This window comes from Myotis nattereri (genome assembly GCF_964212035.1).
Source record: "Myotis nattereri genome assembly, chromosome: 5".
In the NCBI taxonomy this organism is placed as follows: domain Eukaryota; kingdom Metazoa; phylum Chordata; class Mammalia; order Chiroptera; family Vespertilionidae; genus Myotis; species Myotis nattereri.
Genome location: NC_138080.1, coordinates 12,485,783 through 12,505,185, shown reverse-complemented (window position 1 = coordinate 12,505,185; position 19,403 = coordinate 12,485,783). Strand labels below are relative to the sequence as shown.

Below are 19,403 nucleotides of genomic sequence, written 5' to 3'. Positions count from 1 at the left end.
CTGCCATCTCCCCCACCCCCAACTAAATCAGTCTTTATATCAACCACACTCATTTATACTAAGATAGCACTTTTGAGTTACTTTCCTTTGCATGGGAATCCTCAATGTCGTCTTATATCTTACCAAATCAAGTCTGAACTCCCAATCAAAGCTTTTTTCCCCCAAATTATGGTAGAATTTGTTATATGGGAAAATATAACAAAATTTATTATCTTAAACCATTTCTAAGTATATAATTTAATAGTGTTAAATACATTCACATTTTGTTGTGCAGCCAATCTTTAGAACTCTTTTCATCTTGCAAAACTGAAATTCTGTACCTATTAAACAACAACTCCCATTCTCCCTACCCTCATCCTCTAAAAACCATCATTCAACTTTCTGTCTCTATGAATTTGATTACTCTCTTGGTACTATACAGGGTTTTTAAGCTGTTTTGTGGTTTCCCTTCTTCCTGTGCATAGGTCATCTAAACTAAGTTCTGGTCTAAGGTCTACCCAAATATATTGCCACCTGCTCACCTCACCCTCTGGGCCTTTGCACATGAGTTTCCTATAGCTGAAACATTTTTCCTTCTCTTTGCCTATCTAAACCCTCCCATCCATACAAATGTCCATTTCTCCCTTAATATATCATACCACTAACTCTAGTCCACACTAAACCCTCTCTTCCTGGAACTCATATTCCATTCATTGAAAATACCATGCATTTTGAATATGCTAATTCTCTAGCTGTTCTGGATAATGTACCATTGCCTCCTCCAAAAGTTCTAAACTCCCAGTACAGTAAGGACCATGTATTGTATGTCCCTGTACCTTACACCTAGAAAAGGTTGTAGATACAAGGTAGATTATTCAACAAATATTGAGATATATAATAGGTAACTTATACTTTCATACAATTTAAAACAATTTGAATCACTGCAGCATCAATGGGCAACTCCCTTGAATCCTTTTCAAGAAAATTAGCTAGCAGCATCGAACAGATTGTCAGACTATAGCAGGGAGGCCAGGGAGGGTTGGGGGTGGGGTAAGAGATCAACCAAAGGACTTGTATGCATGCATATAAGCATAACCAACGGACACAAGACACTGGGGCATAGGGGAGGCTGGGGGAAGGTCAAGGGGGAAAAAAGGAGACATATGTACTACTCTTTGTAATATTTTAAGCAATAAAACAAAATTTTTTAAAAAAGAAAATTAGTTATACCCAGCAACTTTGTCTATTTTTTTTGTCTGGTTGCTTGAATAAAGGTCTATCCTAGCAAGGTTCCAGCAGAGTTAAATGTACAAGGAGGTACCCCTGAGATGAGCTGCCGTGACCATCTCCCAGACTGTGCAGAAACTGCTTAAGTGGAATACAAATTTAGAATCAAGTCTATACTTTCCCATTCAATGCCTTTTACCCAGTCCAGTCTTCCCACACAAGCAGAAAGACCTAGTAAATTTAGAATGATGAAAAAGTAGAGACTTGGAATTAGACCAAAGGTGAACCAGGGGCCAGTCCTCTTGGGAATCATTTTCTCACTCACCTGTGTAAATGAACCTTCCTGGAGCTCCTTTGCAGAACTGCTTGGATTTATAAGATAAAGTCACTTCCACCACTCCAGGGATGTGTCGAGGAGGAGTCTGAACTCTGATGGCATGAGGAGTGATTAGCTGAGGAATGAACAGGCATGGAAATGAAACACCTATTATAGAAGTTATCACCAAGGATACCGAGAACATGAGAATCTCCCACGACTACTCCCACCAGGGCAAACTGGCATAGTCACGGCATCCCAAACACTCTGAATACCTTGTCCCTGCCTCTCACATTTTTCTCTCACACCCTGGAATTTTCTCTCAACCTACCCTGTCTAGGTCCTCTCCTTCCTACTAGCCCAGCTCAAATCCCTCCCACCTCTTGTGCCCACCCCATCCCCATCCCTGTAATCACACTCTCCCCCTAATTCCTATATTACTATGACCTCACATATTGATTTGGCAACTTCCACATCCAACTTAACATCAGTAGTTATCTTCCTGTAACATGTCTTGTTGGTTTTCCCATTATGAAAGTAGAACATATCCACTTTAGAAAATTTAGAAATTACAGAAAAATATAAGGAAAAATATTAACATTGCATAACCTGAGACAACTGTTGTTAATCTTTGGTGTATTTCCAGTACTTTTCTATGGATGGATGTTACATAATTAGACCTTTACATCCTCAGACAATGTTGTCCTGACTTTTTATTCCACTTAGCATCACAGCATAAACATGCACCCTTCTCCTGGTCATTAGAATTTTTTCAAAACACAATTTTTTAAAATACATTTTTATTGATTTTAGAGAGAAAGGGAGAGAGAGAGAGAGATAGAAACATCAATGATGAGAGAGGATCATTGATTGGCTGCCTCTTGCACGCCTCCTACTGTGGATTGAGCCCGCAACCCAGGCATGTGCCCTTGACCAGAATCAGATCCAGTACCCTTCAGTCCATAGGCCAACTCTCTATCCATTGAGCCAAACTGGCTAGGGGAAAGAAAACCTCCACAATTTTTAAATAATATTCCATCATTTATTTACCCAATATGACTATTCTTATTTTTTCAAAATTTTAAATAATACTGCAATGAATATTTATATTTTTAAGTTATCCACGCCTGCAATAAATTGTGGTTTACATGTGGCTAATCTTTGGTACTTAATAGTGTGCATTCATGCTGCTGATACTACAGGAATTACTAGTTTCAAACCCAGAGCAAAACAATCTTTGGGCCAAAGAAAATCAGGAAAGCAAGTTGCCCCTGCCTACCTCGCTCCATACAAGCATAGTCCCAAACACCACTTGGAGGCCATCAAAGAAGTTGTCCCCAATGATGATGACCATGGCTCCTCCTGTGGTCCAGCCTTCACTTGGGCTAATGGCTTTGATGCAGGGGGTAGCTAAAAAGATAGAAAAGAAAAGTCAGGTCTGCCCTTTGGTGGCTGAAGTTTGGAGTTTGGGGAACTGACTGCTCTTAAAGGCTGTTGATCATTCCAAGAAGTTCAAGTTGAGCTCTGCTGACTTGCCATCATTCCTTAATTGGTTGTTGGTTTTCACCAGGTCATTAAAGCCTAATGATTTGACCACTACGTATAAAAACATGGAACACTTAGCTAATTGTGCAAAGGGTGTTTTTAGAACTTGTTCTTCCCCCCCATATTTTTATAAGTTGACCACACTGGAAACGTGTAAATCCCTTTTCTCTCTCCACCTCCTCTGCACTAAGATATCAAGATTTACAAGGCCTGCTAATGTGCCAGAGAGAGAAGGAGAAAGTAAAATCTGTCATAGGTGAAGGCATTTTCTGCTCTATCAAGAGACAATTTCTAATCACTTTCTTAACTTTGTAGGAAGGATTTCCCCCCTTCTTCCATATGTTTAAGGCCTCTGGACTTTACATCCCAACAGGAACCCAATATGGTTTTCAGGCCATAACTAAAGTCAATCCATCACTCCATTTCCAAAGCTGACAGGGTCAAAGGTGGGAGAGAACTTTGGCAGGATTCCAAAAACATGAGCCCCCTTTGAACAGCCAGTCAATCACATCCAATCAGTCAAAAGAAACTGGATGGGTTCCTAGTTCTGAACCCTGGGGTTTTCGTCTCCCCTTCAGTGCCCACTGTGGGAGAATTAACACCACTCCAAATTCTTTACTGATTCAATCATTTTCTTTCAGTTCATTAATTCCTATTTTAAATGATACAAGACACATTTTAAAGGCTGAGTTGGGGGTGGGGAGCTGGTGAGCAGTATACAGCCAAGCATCACACTAAAATAGTCCCTAATTTCACTATTCATGTAGTCCATAACCTCCTACTCCAGGGAGTGGGGAGTGGGCAAGGAAAGAGAAGAACTCAGATGGGCTTTACTTAGGTTTGTCAGTTATCTTCCTCAATATACTTAAATTTTTCAGACAAGTTGAAGTTTAACAGTTACCTGTATTTCTAATTACTTTAATGCACTTGGAAAACTACCCAGAGCAGACCATGATTTCTTCTAGTCCAAGCAAACAAAAATCAATTAGTGTCAGTTTCATTCTGCACATTGTTTTGTTTTGCCCACAATCTGTTTAAGGGCACATCTGACACTTATTCATACATGTCTGGCACTATAATGTTCCTGTTTAACAAAGATGTCATAGGCCCACATTTGCCTGAAATACCTGCCTAGCAAAAAGAAAAACACAACTGAATGGAACAGACTGAGGCATGGGGTCTTTAAACATCGCGGGGAGATGTGGGGGGTTATAACGGAGTCAGTGTTTACAACTTCACTTTAAAACCCACATGGTCTTGTGTACTTTCTCCACTCCTACTCAGAAGCATAAATTTGAAATTCAAACAAGGAAATTGTGGAGAACTTAAATTGTGTCTGCCATTCTCGCCCTGCCCGCAGACAGCCCTACCTTCCGAAGGGTCCAGTCTTCTTGCTCTCCGCCCATGCTTCGAGTTGTTATGAACAAACATGTTGTCAGAAACAGCCAACACATGTCCATCCACATTCACTGTTGTTGATAACACAACCTGCATGTTTAAAGTAAAAAAAAAAAAAAAAAAAAAAGGAGGGTGGACTTAGTTTCATATAAAGTAGTAAATGTACCAGAATTCTGTTTGCCAGATCTCCATATAGCTGACAAGAAATGGAACAAAATTTGGGGGCAGGGCCATGCTCTTGACATTTCACCTCCTCTTATAATTATGGGAAGAGCTTCATGGAAAAAGAGACTGCCCTTCGCCCATGTGCTATCACATATTTGTGTTCAGACTATGCCCAGATGATGAAATGGGGAAATTGGGCTTGTGCCTGCTGCTTCTAGAAATGTAGTTCTCTAGCAAAGGACCTGGACACTCATTCCCAGCTGACTGTTGCAACAAGGGACTGACTGTGTGTGATCAGGAGGCTAAGAACTGAGCACCAGCTGGGAGGTCGTTTCTCCCAGAACAGGAATGGGTCCTTGCACCTCTGACATGTGCTAGCGTAAGGCTGGCATGGAGATGCTACTGAAGACTTGTTTGTGGTGTCCCTGCCCACTAGAGAGCAGTGGCAGAGATGCTCAGGCTTTAGGCAAGAAGGTCAGATTGCTGGAATTCAGTGTTGAGGATGTAGAGCATTCAGTATCTAACCAGAGGAAAGGGAAGAGTTGGGTATGGGAGAGTGAAAGAGCATGGATTTGCAGTCAGATGAAACTGAACTCAAATCCCACGCCTGTCGCTTCCTAACTTGTAACCTTGGACAAATCACCACCCTTTACGAATATCCATTTTTCTTATCTGTAAAACATAAACAACGCCTATCTCTCAAGGGCTGAATGAGACAAAATAAGGATAAATATATGTAAAGCTTTCAGTGTGGGGCCTCAATGAGTTCCCTTCCTAATAGCCTCACCTCTGCCTTGTTTGATTAGTTAATAGGACAGACAACATTACTCACTGAGCTTCTCCCATAGTCTACCAGTGGTTCCCAACCTGTGGGTTGCAAACAATGAAAATGCATCCTGCATATCAGATATTTACATTACGATTCATAACAGTAGCAAAATTATAGTTGTGAAGTAGCAATGAAAATAATTTTATGGTTGGGGGTCACCACAACATGAGGAACTGTGTTAAAGGGTCACGGCATTAGGAAGGTTGAGAACCACTGGTATGCTCTGGGGGAGGCTCTAGAAAGGGGAACACAGGGGCTAGAGACCAAAAGTTACCAGTCATGACCCCGCCCTCAAAGACCTTATGTTCAAGCTGGAGATACATGGCTAACATAAAGCAAGTAGCACAAGGAATGAGATTCCATTGAATTCTATGTGTGAGCTGCAGATCAGGAGTGTCCAAGAAGTTCAAAGAGGCAGAGATTAGACAAGGCCAGAGTAGAAGGGAAAGTGTAGCAGAATAGAGCGGACTCGAACGTACCTACCACCAACATGCTTGATCCAGGAAGATGAACTATCCTAGATATGAGTCTAATTGTCAGTTATGCATGGAAATTTTTTTAAGAAAACAACTTATTATATACATATTCATGCATGTGTATTCACTTTTTTAACCCTCACCCGAGGATACGTTTTTATTGCTCTTTAGAGAGAGAGGGAGAGGGAGAGGGAGAGGGAGAGGGAGAGGGAGAGGGAGAGGGAGGGGGAGAGGGAGGGGGAGAGGGAGAGGGAGAGGGAGAGGGAGAGGGAGAGGGAGAGGGAGAGGGAGAGATGAGAGTAACATTGATTAGTTGCTTCCCTTACACACCCTGACCAGGGATCAAACCTCAACCCAGGTATGTGCCTTGAGTGGGAATTGAACCTGCAACCCTTTTGGTATACAGGACAATGCTCCCAACTGAGCCATCTGGCCAGGGCATACATGCATACATATAGACTTTTCAAGGAAGGGCAATGAATAGGTACATAATGATGAGCTGTACTTGAAAATGACTCTTCCTGTCTACTCCCAACTTAAATTTTTTTATATTCTTTAATTTTTTCTGCCACCCCTTCCTAACTTATTAAGTGAAGGGGGAAAAAAACCTTGACCCTACCTTAGCTCCTCATATGAAATAAGATTCATTAAATGTCACTTAAAATTTTTTACTATGAATAATTTCAAGTAAACAAAATAAACAGAATAGTATAATGAATTTCCATTTTTAGGTGAAATTTACAGGCATTGAAATGCACAAATCTTAGCTGCACAATTTTGACAAATTGATACATGCAGGTAAGCCTCACCATATCACAATTTAGAATATTTCCATTATCCTACAAAGTTATCTTAGTCAATCCTACTTCCTGAGGCAACACTCTTCTGATTTTTTTTTACCTTGCAAAGTTTTAGATGGTATCCTTTAAATCTTTTAATGTATACTTTAATATAATGGAGGCTTGGGAAAACCCCTAAAACCATGAGTCCACAGAATATCTCACATAGCCTGGTGCCATAGGCACGACTGTAGCACACAGGAAATCATAGTTGGACATGAGTGGGCTTCAATCATTCAACCCAAAGGTAATCATTGAACTCCTGCTATGTCTACGGTATTGTCATGCCAGATTCTAGGATTTTAACCAATGATCTGACTAGTACAAAACACAGCATAATATTTCTCCAGTTGCCATTCAGAAAATTATTATCAATATAATTGCTCACAATTGAGGGATACAGCCTGTCTAGCTCTAGGTCTGTTTTCAATTGTGTTCATGTTAACCTGTTAAAAGTCTGGAGGAAGTCCTTCCAGAAAGTTCCTATCATGTAGCGGCCACCATAAGAGGGAGACATCCATCACTGGGTAAATGTGCGAGTCACAAGCCCTTGTCAGAGCCATCTCAGCAGAGCACGGGATGGCATCATAGTCAAAGGAAGAGGGAGGCTGTCTCCTGGCCATGGGGTTAAGAGGAACATGAAGTTGAAAGCATTTACCCCCTGAAAATAATAGAAGTGGAGAAAAAAGAGGAATCAGACCGCTTTGGTAAATTGTGTGTGTGAATGAATTTTCAAAGACATAGCTGTCATCTCTTGGGGAAAAAAATGAGAGGGTGCTTCAGGCTTTAATTGCCAATGAGCTGTACTCAGCACAGTGAGGGGAACCCGCCTGCCTGGGGCCTACGTGGATGTAAAGAGCATTCTCTTTGAGACCACTTTAATTCATTCCACAAGCTTCTTGTCATACTGTGCTTTAGTGCTCCTCGTGCATTCCTGCCACAAAATATGGGGTTTTCTCAAGCCAGCTGATTTCATCATTGTCCATTCGGGTGGAGTGAGAGTCAGTTCCAAAGTGAACATTTCCCAAATGACATACCCTGATGGTTCAGATGCACTTCATTATTTTCTATTAACAATGGAAATAAATTTTAATCTCTTGCTGGCTAGCGCTGGCCTCTCATGACAGCAAGGGAATTAACCTGAATTATTTCAGTGTCTGCAAAATTTATTACAAGATTTTAAATTATGTCCAAATGTATGTGCATGTATATATATAGATACGAGAAAAGTTCCCGTTTTTAATATTCCAAATATCTTAGACTCTCAAGTATCTAGAAGAGCTTGCCAATTAAACCAAATTTGCAAAGTGGAAAGGATTTAATTCACAAACTCCACCACGTGAAACCAGACAAGTTTGGTTGTTGTTCTTGTACGTGGAGATACACACAAACGTGGACTTTTACATTCATGCACTCTCCTTCTGGAAGAAAGAAGGACATTATGGAGGTGAAGATACATTTGGTACATTCAAAGCTCCAAATTTAACTTCCTTCACTGTTTTCTGATGAATGATGACAACACTGATATTATTCTCTTTGGAGAAGTTAAAGTTTCTGAATGTTTGAAGACTAAAGGAAGTGGAAAGTGCATTCCAGCCTCGGCTCACTCCCAGGCCTTCCCCTTCCACAAGCCAACTTCTTTCCCTAGTGAGTATTTCCTGGGTCACGAAGGCTGACCTTTTCCATCTGGAATCAATCAGTCAACCCCTGACAACTTCCTGAAACACCTCACTCCATTTCCTGTTCTCTCCCCCTTCTCTCTTTTCCCCTGGTTTGCTTCACTCTTGAAAACTGCAGGCCACAGCAGCTTAATGTTAGAGGGTCAGACACAGTTAGACTCCAAAACACTACACAAGGACACCTTTGACCTTCAAAAATCTTTACATCTTAGCTAAACAAATCAAGGTCAACATTTCTTACCATTACCTTGTTAACTATTTGTAGGCATCTTTGCCAACGATCTCCTGATCATATAACCATCAATACCACTTGTTCTCCTAGGATCATAAGCTGGTCTGTTTTAAGAAGTAGCCAGCAAATTTAGTATTGACAAGGGGTGCCATGTGGAGGTACCTGAAACTAATAATCACCAGTCTTATAACAAACATATGGAGAGTATTCCAAACAAAAGAACTTCTATGCCTCATCAGTGTCTCCTATCACCTAAACCTGATACCTGGTATTTTCTGAAGCTGTCAGACTCTCTTGGCACCACATTCTGCTGGCACAGCCTGAAATGATGCCAATTAGGGATACAGATGTCCATAATTTGTGTGGATGGACCCCCGGTTTTTGCTACTGACACTGGTGACAGCTCTCATTTGTTTCTCGTAGTTGGTGTGTCTGTATTTCAGCTCAAAGCTCCAACAGCAAAGCCTGAGGAGCTGAAAATGATGCCACTGTGTTTTATAGCTCTTCAACTGAGACGTTGCAATTCAACACAAAAGCAACAATCAATTATATTCATGCAAATATTATTTCTGATGTGGTAACTTTAAGCCAAGGCTCTAAGAAAGAGAAGTAGGGATCAATTGAATTGCTTGCCTTTTTTTAAGTGAAAGCAGTTTTTCACTTTTTGCAATTCCTTATTTTGCTTACTGGGTTCTCTAATTTTTGGTGAGGCCAGTGCGATGCACAGACTAGCTTGAGAGTGACAGTGTAGGTTCTATTTTGAATCATGAAATTAAATGGCAGTTTTAGCTGGTTATACAGAAACAGGAACATAAAAAGTTTGTATCTCCCTTTGAAAAACAGCAGGAAGTCTGAAGAACAAAATCTATGATTGATTGTGTTAGCAATTTGCTACAAGTACTCAAGAAAACTGATTGGCTTTCTTAAATTATATTTTTTCTTCTCATTACCCCGAAGTACTCCCATATCCCTCACTCTAATAATTTATACAAGGCAGAAGCTGAGTTGTAAAGAGCTCTTTCCTGCCTGTAAAGGGTCTCAGTGGGAGTTATCCTTTAGGTGGGCACATCGGCTAATCTGCCCGTACAACTAATTTTCCAATAGAGGAACTGTTTCTTTAATATCAGCATGTGGCACAGGTACTTTTACCAAAATGACTTATTCCCACCTTTGGGTTAATATTTTATATAAAATTAACCCAAAGTGTGATCTTTGGCTGTTTGGAGCATCACACTTTTGGTTTTTTAATATCGGTCTTTCTCAAAGCTCTCTAATTCGGTTACAGGACAAAAGTCAGAGGGATGACCAGCTTGGATCCTCCTCCCAGCCAGCTTTTCTCAGCTCATACTCAGTTGTTCCTACAAAGAGCCTAAGTCTCACACAGGAGGGTAACAGAAATAGATTAATCACAATGAAGGTGGGGTGGAATGACTAAATGGTCTGTTGGGTTTTTTTGTTGTTGTTTTGTTTTTTTTTTAAACAGATGAGAATCCCAGCATCTATAGTTGCTGGAGAATAATTACCTTGGTTAGAAACCTCCCTGTGTGGACCAGAGTGTTTGCTTTGAAAATCACACCAAATTCTACAATTAGACACATTTCCCCTCCATTTCAATGAGGGTCATGCACCCCCTAGCAGAATGTGGCCTTTGGTCCTTGAATCTCGGTACAGCTACAATGCATAGCATTTATAACACACTCACCGTGGAGACTGATGCCTACTTGCAAACACATGCTCACCGAGCTAAATAAAATGGTCTTGAAAATTCCTGTTACTTAGCCAAGTATGGAAAAAAATTCTTTATGACATTTTACATCTGGAAATGGAATTAAATTCATGATGTGCATTTCCCTTATAACTGTTCAGTTGCTATATATGTTATTTCAGCTTTCCCAAAGCATAACTATTATGTAGGATTTTATTTTCCACCTGTGGAAGGAGGAAAGAGACATAGAGACCATTAAAAAGACAGAGAAAATCAAGACAGACTTCTGGTTGTGGGGGGCAACCAACTTTGGAGTCCATATCGTGAGAAGAAATACTCCATTGGTGTCTTTATGCACTGGCTAATTCTCACATCGACAAGGGGACTCTGATGAAGCAATCTGTGTAAGCCTACACTAATTCAGTCCAGGCTAACAACAAACAACTTGGCTACTGCAAATTGTGTTTCTCCTTACCACCTTATTCTTGGCACACATCATACTTTCCAACCAGATTTACAGCCCAGATTCTCCTTTGTTACTGGATGCCAGAGTCTCCAGAATTGCCTCTAAACACCGACACCACAAGTATGGATTTTGTCATCTTTTTTTAAAGGAATTCCCAGAATTCTTAGCACATCACTGTTGTTTCATAACTCCTAAGGCTAAATTGTCTGTTCAGTTAACTATCAAGTACCAAAGGAGAGAACACAGGTTGATTGCTGCTGAGACAGATGCAGGGCATTCTGGGGTTGCTCACACCGAGGGCGGGGGACTGTGGCATGAATGACATAACTCCTGAGAAGATCCTTTCCCAAGTAGCCAGGCAGTGCTGTGTTTTAATCAGTCAGAGGTTTTGTTTGACACTCCCAGGCCCTGTGCTACGTGCCAGGGAGGCTTCCAGAAAACACTGTCATGACCTCAAGGAGCTGCCATGTAGTTGATGAAGCATAACAAACACTACACTTAATCAGAAAATATTACTCTACAGTAATACATAATTACTCTACAGTAATACATTGAGGACTCAATTGTGTGGCCATTATATACTCTAGGGGTCCAAAGGTGAGAAAAATTAACCTGAGCTGAAGGCACTAACAAACATTTCCAGCAAGGAAATAAGATTTGAGATAGGCCTTGAAGAGTTGAAAAACTTTTGCTATACAACTTGAGGTTACTGAAATGGTTATTTGGGAACTTAAAAACTAATTCTAATTAGCATAAGTAGAGTAGTATGCCAACAGCATTTCCATTGGCATATTTTGGCAAATTTGGCTTAGGATTGGGATATCTTTTAGAAACTGTCTTTAAAAAATTAGTTGAATATGTATAGAAATCAAATGGCAATTTTTTTAAAACCAGACTTTCCTGTCATCAGGGAGCTCAAAGATCATTAACCTGTTTACAACTAAATTTCCCATCATCTCAAAGGTCATAGGCACTTGCTACTTCCAGCTGGCCTCATGCTGCTTCATTGACCTCATTGTTTTTCCCATCTAAAATGTATGCCAAGTAGGATAGCTCTGGTCAAGGGCAGTACTGTACTAGCAAACATTTTGAGAGCCCCAGGGGAGTTATAACATATTTGATGCCACCTTGATTTGGCTGGACCATTCTCTTCCACCCAAACTCTGCCCCTAGGGGTCCCATGAATCACCTGTCATCCATCAAAAATCAGGACCATGTACTAGTGTGTCCCATAAGCTGCTTAAGAATCTATGCCTCTTGTTGCAAAACTAAAAAAGCTTTGCTTTCCAGGAAGTTCTGCATCCAATTGTTCTTTTTTGTGTGTGTGTTAATCCTCACCCAAGGACATTCTTCCATTGATTTTTTTAAAAGAGAGAATGGAAGGGAGAGGGAGAGACAGGGAGAGAAACAACAATGTGAGAGAGACACATCATTGGTTGCCTCCTGCACGCACTCAGACCAGGACCAGGATCAAGCCTGCAACCAAGGTATCGAACCCAGGACCCTTGACTGGAATTGAACCCAGGACCCTTTAGTCCACTGGCTGATGCTCTACCCACTGAGCCAACCAGCCAGGGCTGCATCTGATTGTTCTTGGATGTGCTCAGGTTTTAGTGCCCCAATTGGAGTTTCCTAACCTCATTGAAATCTCACATATCCTCTCTACAAAATTACATAGGCAACTACCTGCATCCACTTGTTTTCCTTTTCTCCCACAAATAACTGTAAACACATTTCCTATATGAGTTGGTCAAAATTCTTATCACCCTGATTCTTGTCCCTATTTGTGACACCAAAAGCCAGAGGGAGAGTGGCAGACAGTTTACCATCAAACAGAAAAGCTTGAAGCATTAGACTAAATAAAAGATCCGCAGACCCTCAGAGGGTTTTTTTTTTCTGACTCAAAATAGGTAATTATTATTTCTTAAATGGGACTATCTGGTTTGTTTTACCAATAGATAATGGACTCACCTGTCGATCGGAGAGGCCAGGGACAAGTGCTTTTCATTATGTGCTTTGAACCCTGCTCAGTAGCACAGCAGCTTCAAATGGTGGATGAGATCACAGAGCAGCTGGGGTAGCTCTTGAACTGAGAGATTTGAACTGAAGAAACCTGCAGGCAGCTGGAGCTATATTAAATTTTTACCATTTGGACTTAATTTAAACTCTTGTTTCCCTCTTCAACGGGTGTGAGAGAAATATTCAACATTTTTTATTTAAGGAAAATAGATGGTGGTGCCATTAAAAAGTTTTATATAAGAGCTGGGGGTTTAAAAAAATCATAAGGGTTTGTTGGATGGATCTTGGCCCTATTCCAAGACATGAGTAGCCCTGCCCTTTGCTCTTGCATCGTTTAGTCAAACAGACTAATGGCCAGCGGCTGGCTGTGTATAGGAGGTGTCTCTGTCATCTAATTAATTTCCCCATTGTTCTGTGTAGTTGTTGCATACAGCAGATTGCACTAACAGACTCGAGGCCTCTCACACTATCTGACTGCCCCAAAGATGTCAGTCTTTGATGGAGGAGATCTTCGTGTCTTTCATTCCCTTCTCCCCAGCACTGTGCGTTCTTCTCTCTTCCTCGGAGTTCTGACAAACCTGCTGGGTGTAACAAGGGACCAATCCTTTTCCTCACACCTTTCCAGTCCCCCTCAAGATGCCCTTCCAGGAGGCCCATCGTGGAGTTGTGTGCAAACCCATCCAAACAAACAGGAATTGACTCGGCACCGATGGCGCTCCCGATGTGGCCCCTGAAATGACTGCATTCACTAGGAATGCATGGGCCCCTTCATACCTCTTGAGGCAAAGGATGCTAAGACCTGTATATTTATCTCAGTGCGCTCGCTAGTTTAACTGTATTAAAATGACCATTTTGATGGGCCCAATCTAAAAAAGGGAGCAATTTAGGAGGTAAATTTGAGATACCCAAGAGTCATTCAGCAAAGTTCAGCAAATGGCGGTAAGAACCCTTATCTGAATTATAAGAAAGCTGTAAGTTTGAGTGAAGGAGTTCCTTTACAATGATTCTAGGGTGCCACGCCTGTGTGGCTCAATGGTTGAACATTGACCCATGAACCAAGAGGTCACTGGTTCAATTCCTGGTCAGGGCACATGCCCGGTTGCGGGCTCGATTCCCAGTATGGGGCGTGCAGGAGGCAGCTGATCGATGATGTTTCTCTCTCATCAATGTTTCTATCACTCTATGCCTCTCCCTTTCTCTCTCTCTAAAACTCAATGAAAACATATATTTTTTAAAAATGATTCCAGGGTTGGAGATGTGTCAAGGCATCTGCTACCCACTCCAGAATGACTAATGTACAAGTTGGTGCTGCTCATATGATGGAAAACACACCAGCCCTGGACAGTGGTCATGTCTGTATAAAATAGAATCCTTTTGAGGCAGGAGGGGATAAATTGGCACCCTGGCTTCTAAGCTTCCCAATCTCAAGGAAATGGCCTACTGACATGAGTGCTGTGGAAAACTATCCAAAAGAGCATCCACACAGGCTATTACCATAGTGCTGCTGTTATTTAGTCCCCACATCACCCTTACATTGCCACACCACTGAGTTCCAAAAGGCAACACAGACAAATGGCACCATACGAGGCCCCTGTGCTTCCAGGCTGGCCACTTGAAGACCCCAGAGAAGCAGAGCTAAGCTATGTACATCGCTTATCTTATTTTCCTTATCTGCCCACTAGATGTAAGTCTCTCCAGGGAGAAGAATTTTATCTGTCTTGCTCATGTATCGCCAGCACCTAGGATAGTGCCTGGCACACAGAATTTCCTTAATAATAGTGGTTGGGTGAATGAACACATGAATAAGTGCATCTATGTTTTCACTGGGACTTGGAGCCAACCCAGCCAGCCTATCTATGAGAGTGACTTGGTAACAATAGCCCTGATTGTTGTCAACTTCTACTGTGTCTTAGAATGTGAATGTGGGAAATGACAACATGCCTGATTCCTCCTATTCTTGGCTTGATTTTCTTCTGGATTTTCCAACTGCCTGCTCTCCACCCACGATGCAGAGAAATAAAGAATTGGGTTCGTTATGTCTTAACAGGCCTGTCAGCTTAAACTAGACATACATTTCTTGTCCTTTCCTTCACTGAGCTGCTAATCTGGGTGCTTTACTGAATTGTTCCATTTCAGGGGGGGAAGAAGTGATTTTCTGCATGCATGGTTCATGGATTAAGGTACTTTGGGGGCCCTGGAAATCTTTTCTTTTTTCCCTTCCTGCTTTCCTTCCTTCCATTTTTTAAAATTTCTCTCTTAAAAATTCATTCAATAACAATTTATTGAGCCCTACAAAATGGCTGGCATTGTGCTAGGCACTGGGGAGAAATACAAAAATAAATAAAACATACTAATTGCCCTCAAGAAGCACACAGTTTATTAGACAAACAATGACTGCAAGTCAATGTGATCAATTGTGTTGGGGTAGCTTGTGGAGAATGGTACGTTGGCCCAGGAGAAGGAATCAACATCTACTGACAGGAAGAGTCAGAAAAGGCTTCACAAAGGTGTAGTTTTGAAGCATGAGTAGAAATCGAAACCTGAATAGGGGTGAAGGGCTCTCAGGCAGAGGCGAGAGCATGTGGAAAGGTTCCAAGTAATATTCCATGTAGTGGAAATCAATGAGGTGTGCCTGTTGGGTAGTGGGCACATGGAAACATCAGGCAAGGTGCATGCCTGGTATAAAGATGCTTATTTGCCATGCCTTTGTAAATCTAAGCTTTTGTCTATGGACAGTAGGTATTTATAACATACAGTAAGCAGAGTGACATGTTTGAAAAGACAATTTTAGCAGCCGTGCTGAGGGTCGATTAGACAAGGAAGGAGTAGAAAGGCCTTTTACAGTTTTTCGGGAGAGATGGGTTTAACAAATACTTAGGAGGAAGAAGTGACACTTTAAAACGAGGAAGGCACGGATCAGGGAGTAAGCTGTGAACATGTACACATCCGTCATCCAAGTGAAGATGCCCAGGAGGGAGGCAGAGCTGTATATCTGCAGCTTCAGAAAAGGGTGGCGTCTGAGGAATGCATCCAGAGTCATTCGGGATCCAATGGCATTTAAAGTCAAGAGAGTGGGAAGATCTTCAGGAACAGTCTTCAGTGTCAGGCCCCCATGTTAATGGTTAAATTGCATGGAGGATGACCATTGGGTGTTAGATGAGTTTCATCTCTTTAAGTCAGTGCTCTGTGGAACCCTAAGAGATGTTTCAAGAAGTCTGGGAACCCCTGGCATTTTAAGCAAAACTTTGTTAAAGTGTAGCTTTTTGTGAGGATAGAAACTATAGCTTTTACCAGTTTCTCATAGGGGTCTGAGTCACAAAAGGGTTAAAGTCCACTATGCTTCAATAAATATTTTATATATGCTCATGATACTTAGGACTTGAACTGAATTAAAGAGAAGTTTGGTTCAGGTTGGAAAATAAGTTCTATTCTGTTCAGATCAAATCTCCATAAACATATAGTTCACATTAAGCGTATGTTTGCTCATATAACGAAAGTGGAGGATTGAAATAATCGTCTACATGGTTTAAAATTATTACCTTTTCTTTCTGAATGAGATATCTATTCCAGGAATTCTTAAATCACCATCCCTTTAGATCATTCTACTCACCACCATGATTACATACCACCTCTGGTTTTGTTTCATATTTTGAACTTGATCCAAATTTCTCACTTGACCATTACAGCACATAGTCAAGTCTGTCTCCTTAATAGCCTCCCCCACGTAAAAGAGCTTTCATTGAAGGTTATATGCTTAATAGAATCTGACTACAGCATAAAATTTGCCAATTCTTTTCTGCATGAAAGGACACTTTGCAGAAAGTGAAAAGACAATGATGAAATGAGAAAAAAAAATATTTACAAATCACTTACTTATCCGATAAGGACCTAGTAACCCTAATATACAAAGAACCCTAACAACTTAAGAATAAAAAGATGAATAACCCGATTTACAAATGGGCAAAGCATTTGAATGAACATTTCTCCAAAGAAGATTCACAAATGATCAATAAGGACATGGAAAAAAATGGTCAAAATCATTAGTCATTAGAAAAAGAAAATCAAAACTATAATGAGATACCACTTCACACTCAGAGGATGACTAGAATTAAAAGCAAAGAAACAGAAAATAACAAGTGTTGGTAAAGATATGGAGAAAGTGGAACCTGCAAACATTCCTGATGGAGATGTAAAATGGTAGAGCCATGTGGAAACCAGCTTGGCAGTTCTTCAAAAAGTTAAAGATAGAGTCACCATATGACCCAGAAATTCTACAATTACATATTTACTCAAGAGAACTGAAAACATTTGTTCACAAAAGAAACTTGCACACAAATGGTTATAGTAACATTATTTATAAGAGCCAAAATGTAGAAACAACCCAAGTGCCCATCAACCGATGCAATGTTAAACAAAATGTGGTTTATTCTTATAATAGAATATTACTCAGCTATAAAAAAGAATGAAGTCTGAACAAGGATGAACCTCGAAAGAAACCAGACACAGAACATCCACATATTGTACGACTCCATTTATATGAAAAGTCCACAATAGACTAATCCATAGAAACAGAAAGTAGATTAGAGGTTGCTAGTGGGTGGGGAGAAGGGAATTGGGAGGTATGAGTTTTCCTTTTGGAATGATGGGAATGGTCTCAAATACATAGTGGTGATAGTTGCACAACATTGTGAATGTACTAAGAGCCCCTGAATCGCACACTTTAAAATAGTTAAAATGGTGATTGATATGTTATGTGAATTTTATCTCAATAAAAACTACCAAAAAAAACCCCACACCTTCCAATTGCCTTTAATTCTACTCCAGAAATAAGACAATCATAGAATCTACAAACTTTTTTAAAAAGATCTCTTCCATTATCTTTGCAAAAGTCAAATGTTTTCACATAGGATAAAAATTCCTCATTTTGAGACCAGCAATATTTATTGTAACCCTGTTAAAAACACAAGCACATTGAAAATCTCACTTAGTAAATAACTAAAGAAGTAGGGGAAATAATTAGCATGCTTAGTGAGTACAATTCTACGATTTGGGACAAATAAAATGACAAGGCATTCTATTAAGAGCTCTTTAACTTTATACAGGTGTAAGAATCCACATTGCCAGCTACTGTCCCTGCCTCCATTTCCTCCAGAAAGTGAAAGCTAAGCTTTGGTCATCGAGGCACTTGAGAATTCTTTTGAATTTCACACATCATTTTGGACTGAAATGATATGTTTCCATTATATACATTTCCATAATAGTGTGTACCACTGACTTCCCCATGCACAATGTTCCTACTTGATCCCCCAGACAAATGTATTTCTATTTGTCTTCATATCATACTGCATAGAGGGGAGGGAGGGGTTTAATTTTTTGAGAGGCTGGTAATAGTGTTAAATAACTAACAAAAAATGTCCAGGTCCCAGTAAGATCGATAATCATGATGTGGTAGGAAAAAGAATTTTTTTCGAAGTAGTTCTCTCTGGCCTGTGTGTGCATCCCCCTCTCTTCCATGAACTCTTTCATGACTCGGTTCCTACACCATAATTTGTGGGGTCTAGTGCCAAATAAATAGGTGCAGCCCTTGTTCAAAATTACTAAGAACTTCAGAAAAGCATCGCAAAGCCACACACTTGGGCGCTGTACACCTCACAAAGCTATGGTCGGGTGGACTCCTGGCTCCACCACCTCCTCCCTGTGGTTAGAGGCAAGTTCCTTCAACTCCCAGAACCTCATTTTCTTCACCTGAAACATGAAGCTAATCATCCCCATCTCGCTCGTCGCCGCCAGGATTATTTTTTAAAGTCTCCAGCTCGAATACTATCACTTAACATGTTGTTAATGTTCCTGTGGGGAAGGGAGCCCTGTGTATTTCGATTGGGCGTGAGTGGCAGGAAAGCCATTTGGTGGATTAAATAAGGGTCCTTCAAAGATTAAGGAAGGGGGGCAGAGAGGGGCTGCTCTCCCTCTCATCTCCGACCTGACACACTTTGCCTGGCTCTGTGTTTTTATTAGCTTGCATCCTCGGTACATCAGTGGCAAGGGTGATGAAACCGGTGGCAGATTTAACTGCCAGGCAGCTGGGTCGCTGTCCCGTGGGTCTTGTTGTCATGCCGCGATCTTAAAGTGGCCACGGCTGTTCGGGCTGCTGCTTTCCCCAAGACTCCGAGTGAGACCACTGAATGGTTAACCGGTGGAAAGGGGAAGAAAGAGGCTGTTGCTTGCAGGAAGCACAGAGACGCCGCTTTGAGAAATCCCAGGGCGGCTGGATATCAAGAACATGGTTCCTGCTGTGGGCAGCTGTGTGTGCGAAGGGCAGCCTGAGGGCTTAAAATCAAATCTCCAGCACGGGTTGGTGCCCGTCCCCTGGGGCGTGGGCACTGGAGGCAGAAGGCCTGAGCGCTGTAATATGAAGAAACCCTCACTGCTACCTATTGATGAGGGATCTCGCTTACAGTGATCTTTTTCATTGTTGGCAACCTGTGAATCATGTGTTCTAAGAAAAAAGAAAGGAAAGGAAAGGAAGAC

The 19,403-nt window shown here is 41.1% G+C and overlaps 1 protein-coding gene across 1 annotated transcript in view; it reads right to left on the bottom strand.

The window, feature by feature from the left end:
* EBF2 (EBF transcription factor 2) overlaps positions 1-19,403 on the bottom strand; it is a gene marked incomplete at both ends in the record, with an annotated part of 195,272 nt that overhangs the window by 41,032 nt on the left and 134,837 nt on the right. The window contains 3 exons of the mRNA XM_081092812.1: positions 1,532-1,658; positions 2,802-2,932; positions 4,438-4,555. Coding sequence (XP_080948938.1) covers positions 1,532-1,658; positions 2,802-2,932; positions 4,438-4,555 — 376 coding nt within the window. The remainder of the gene's footprint in view (positions 1-1,531; positions 1,659-2,801; positions 2,933-4,437; positions 4,556-19,403) is intronic.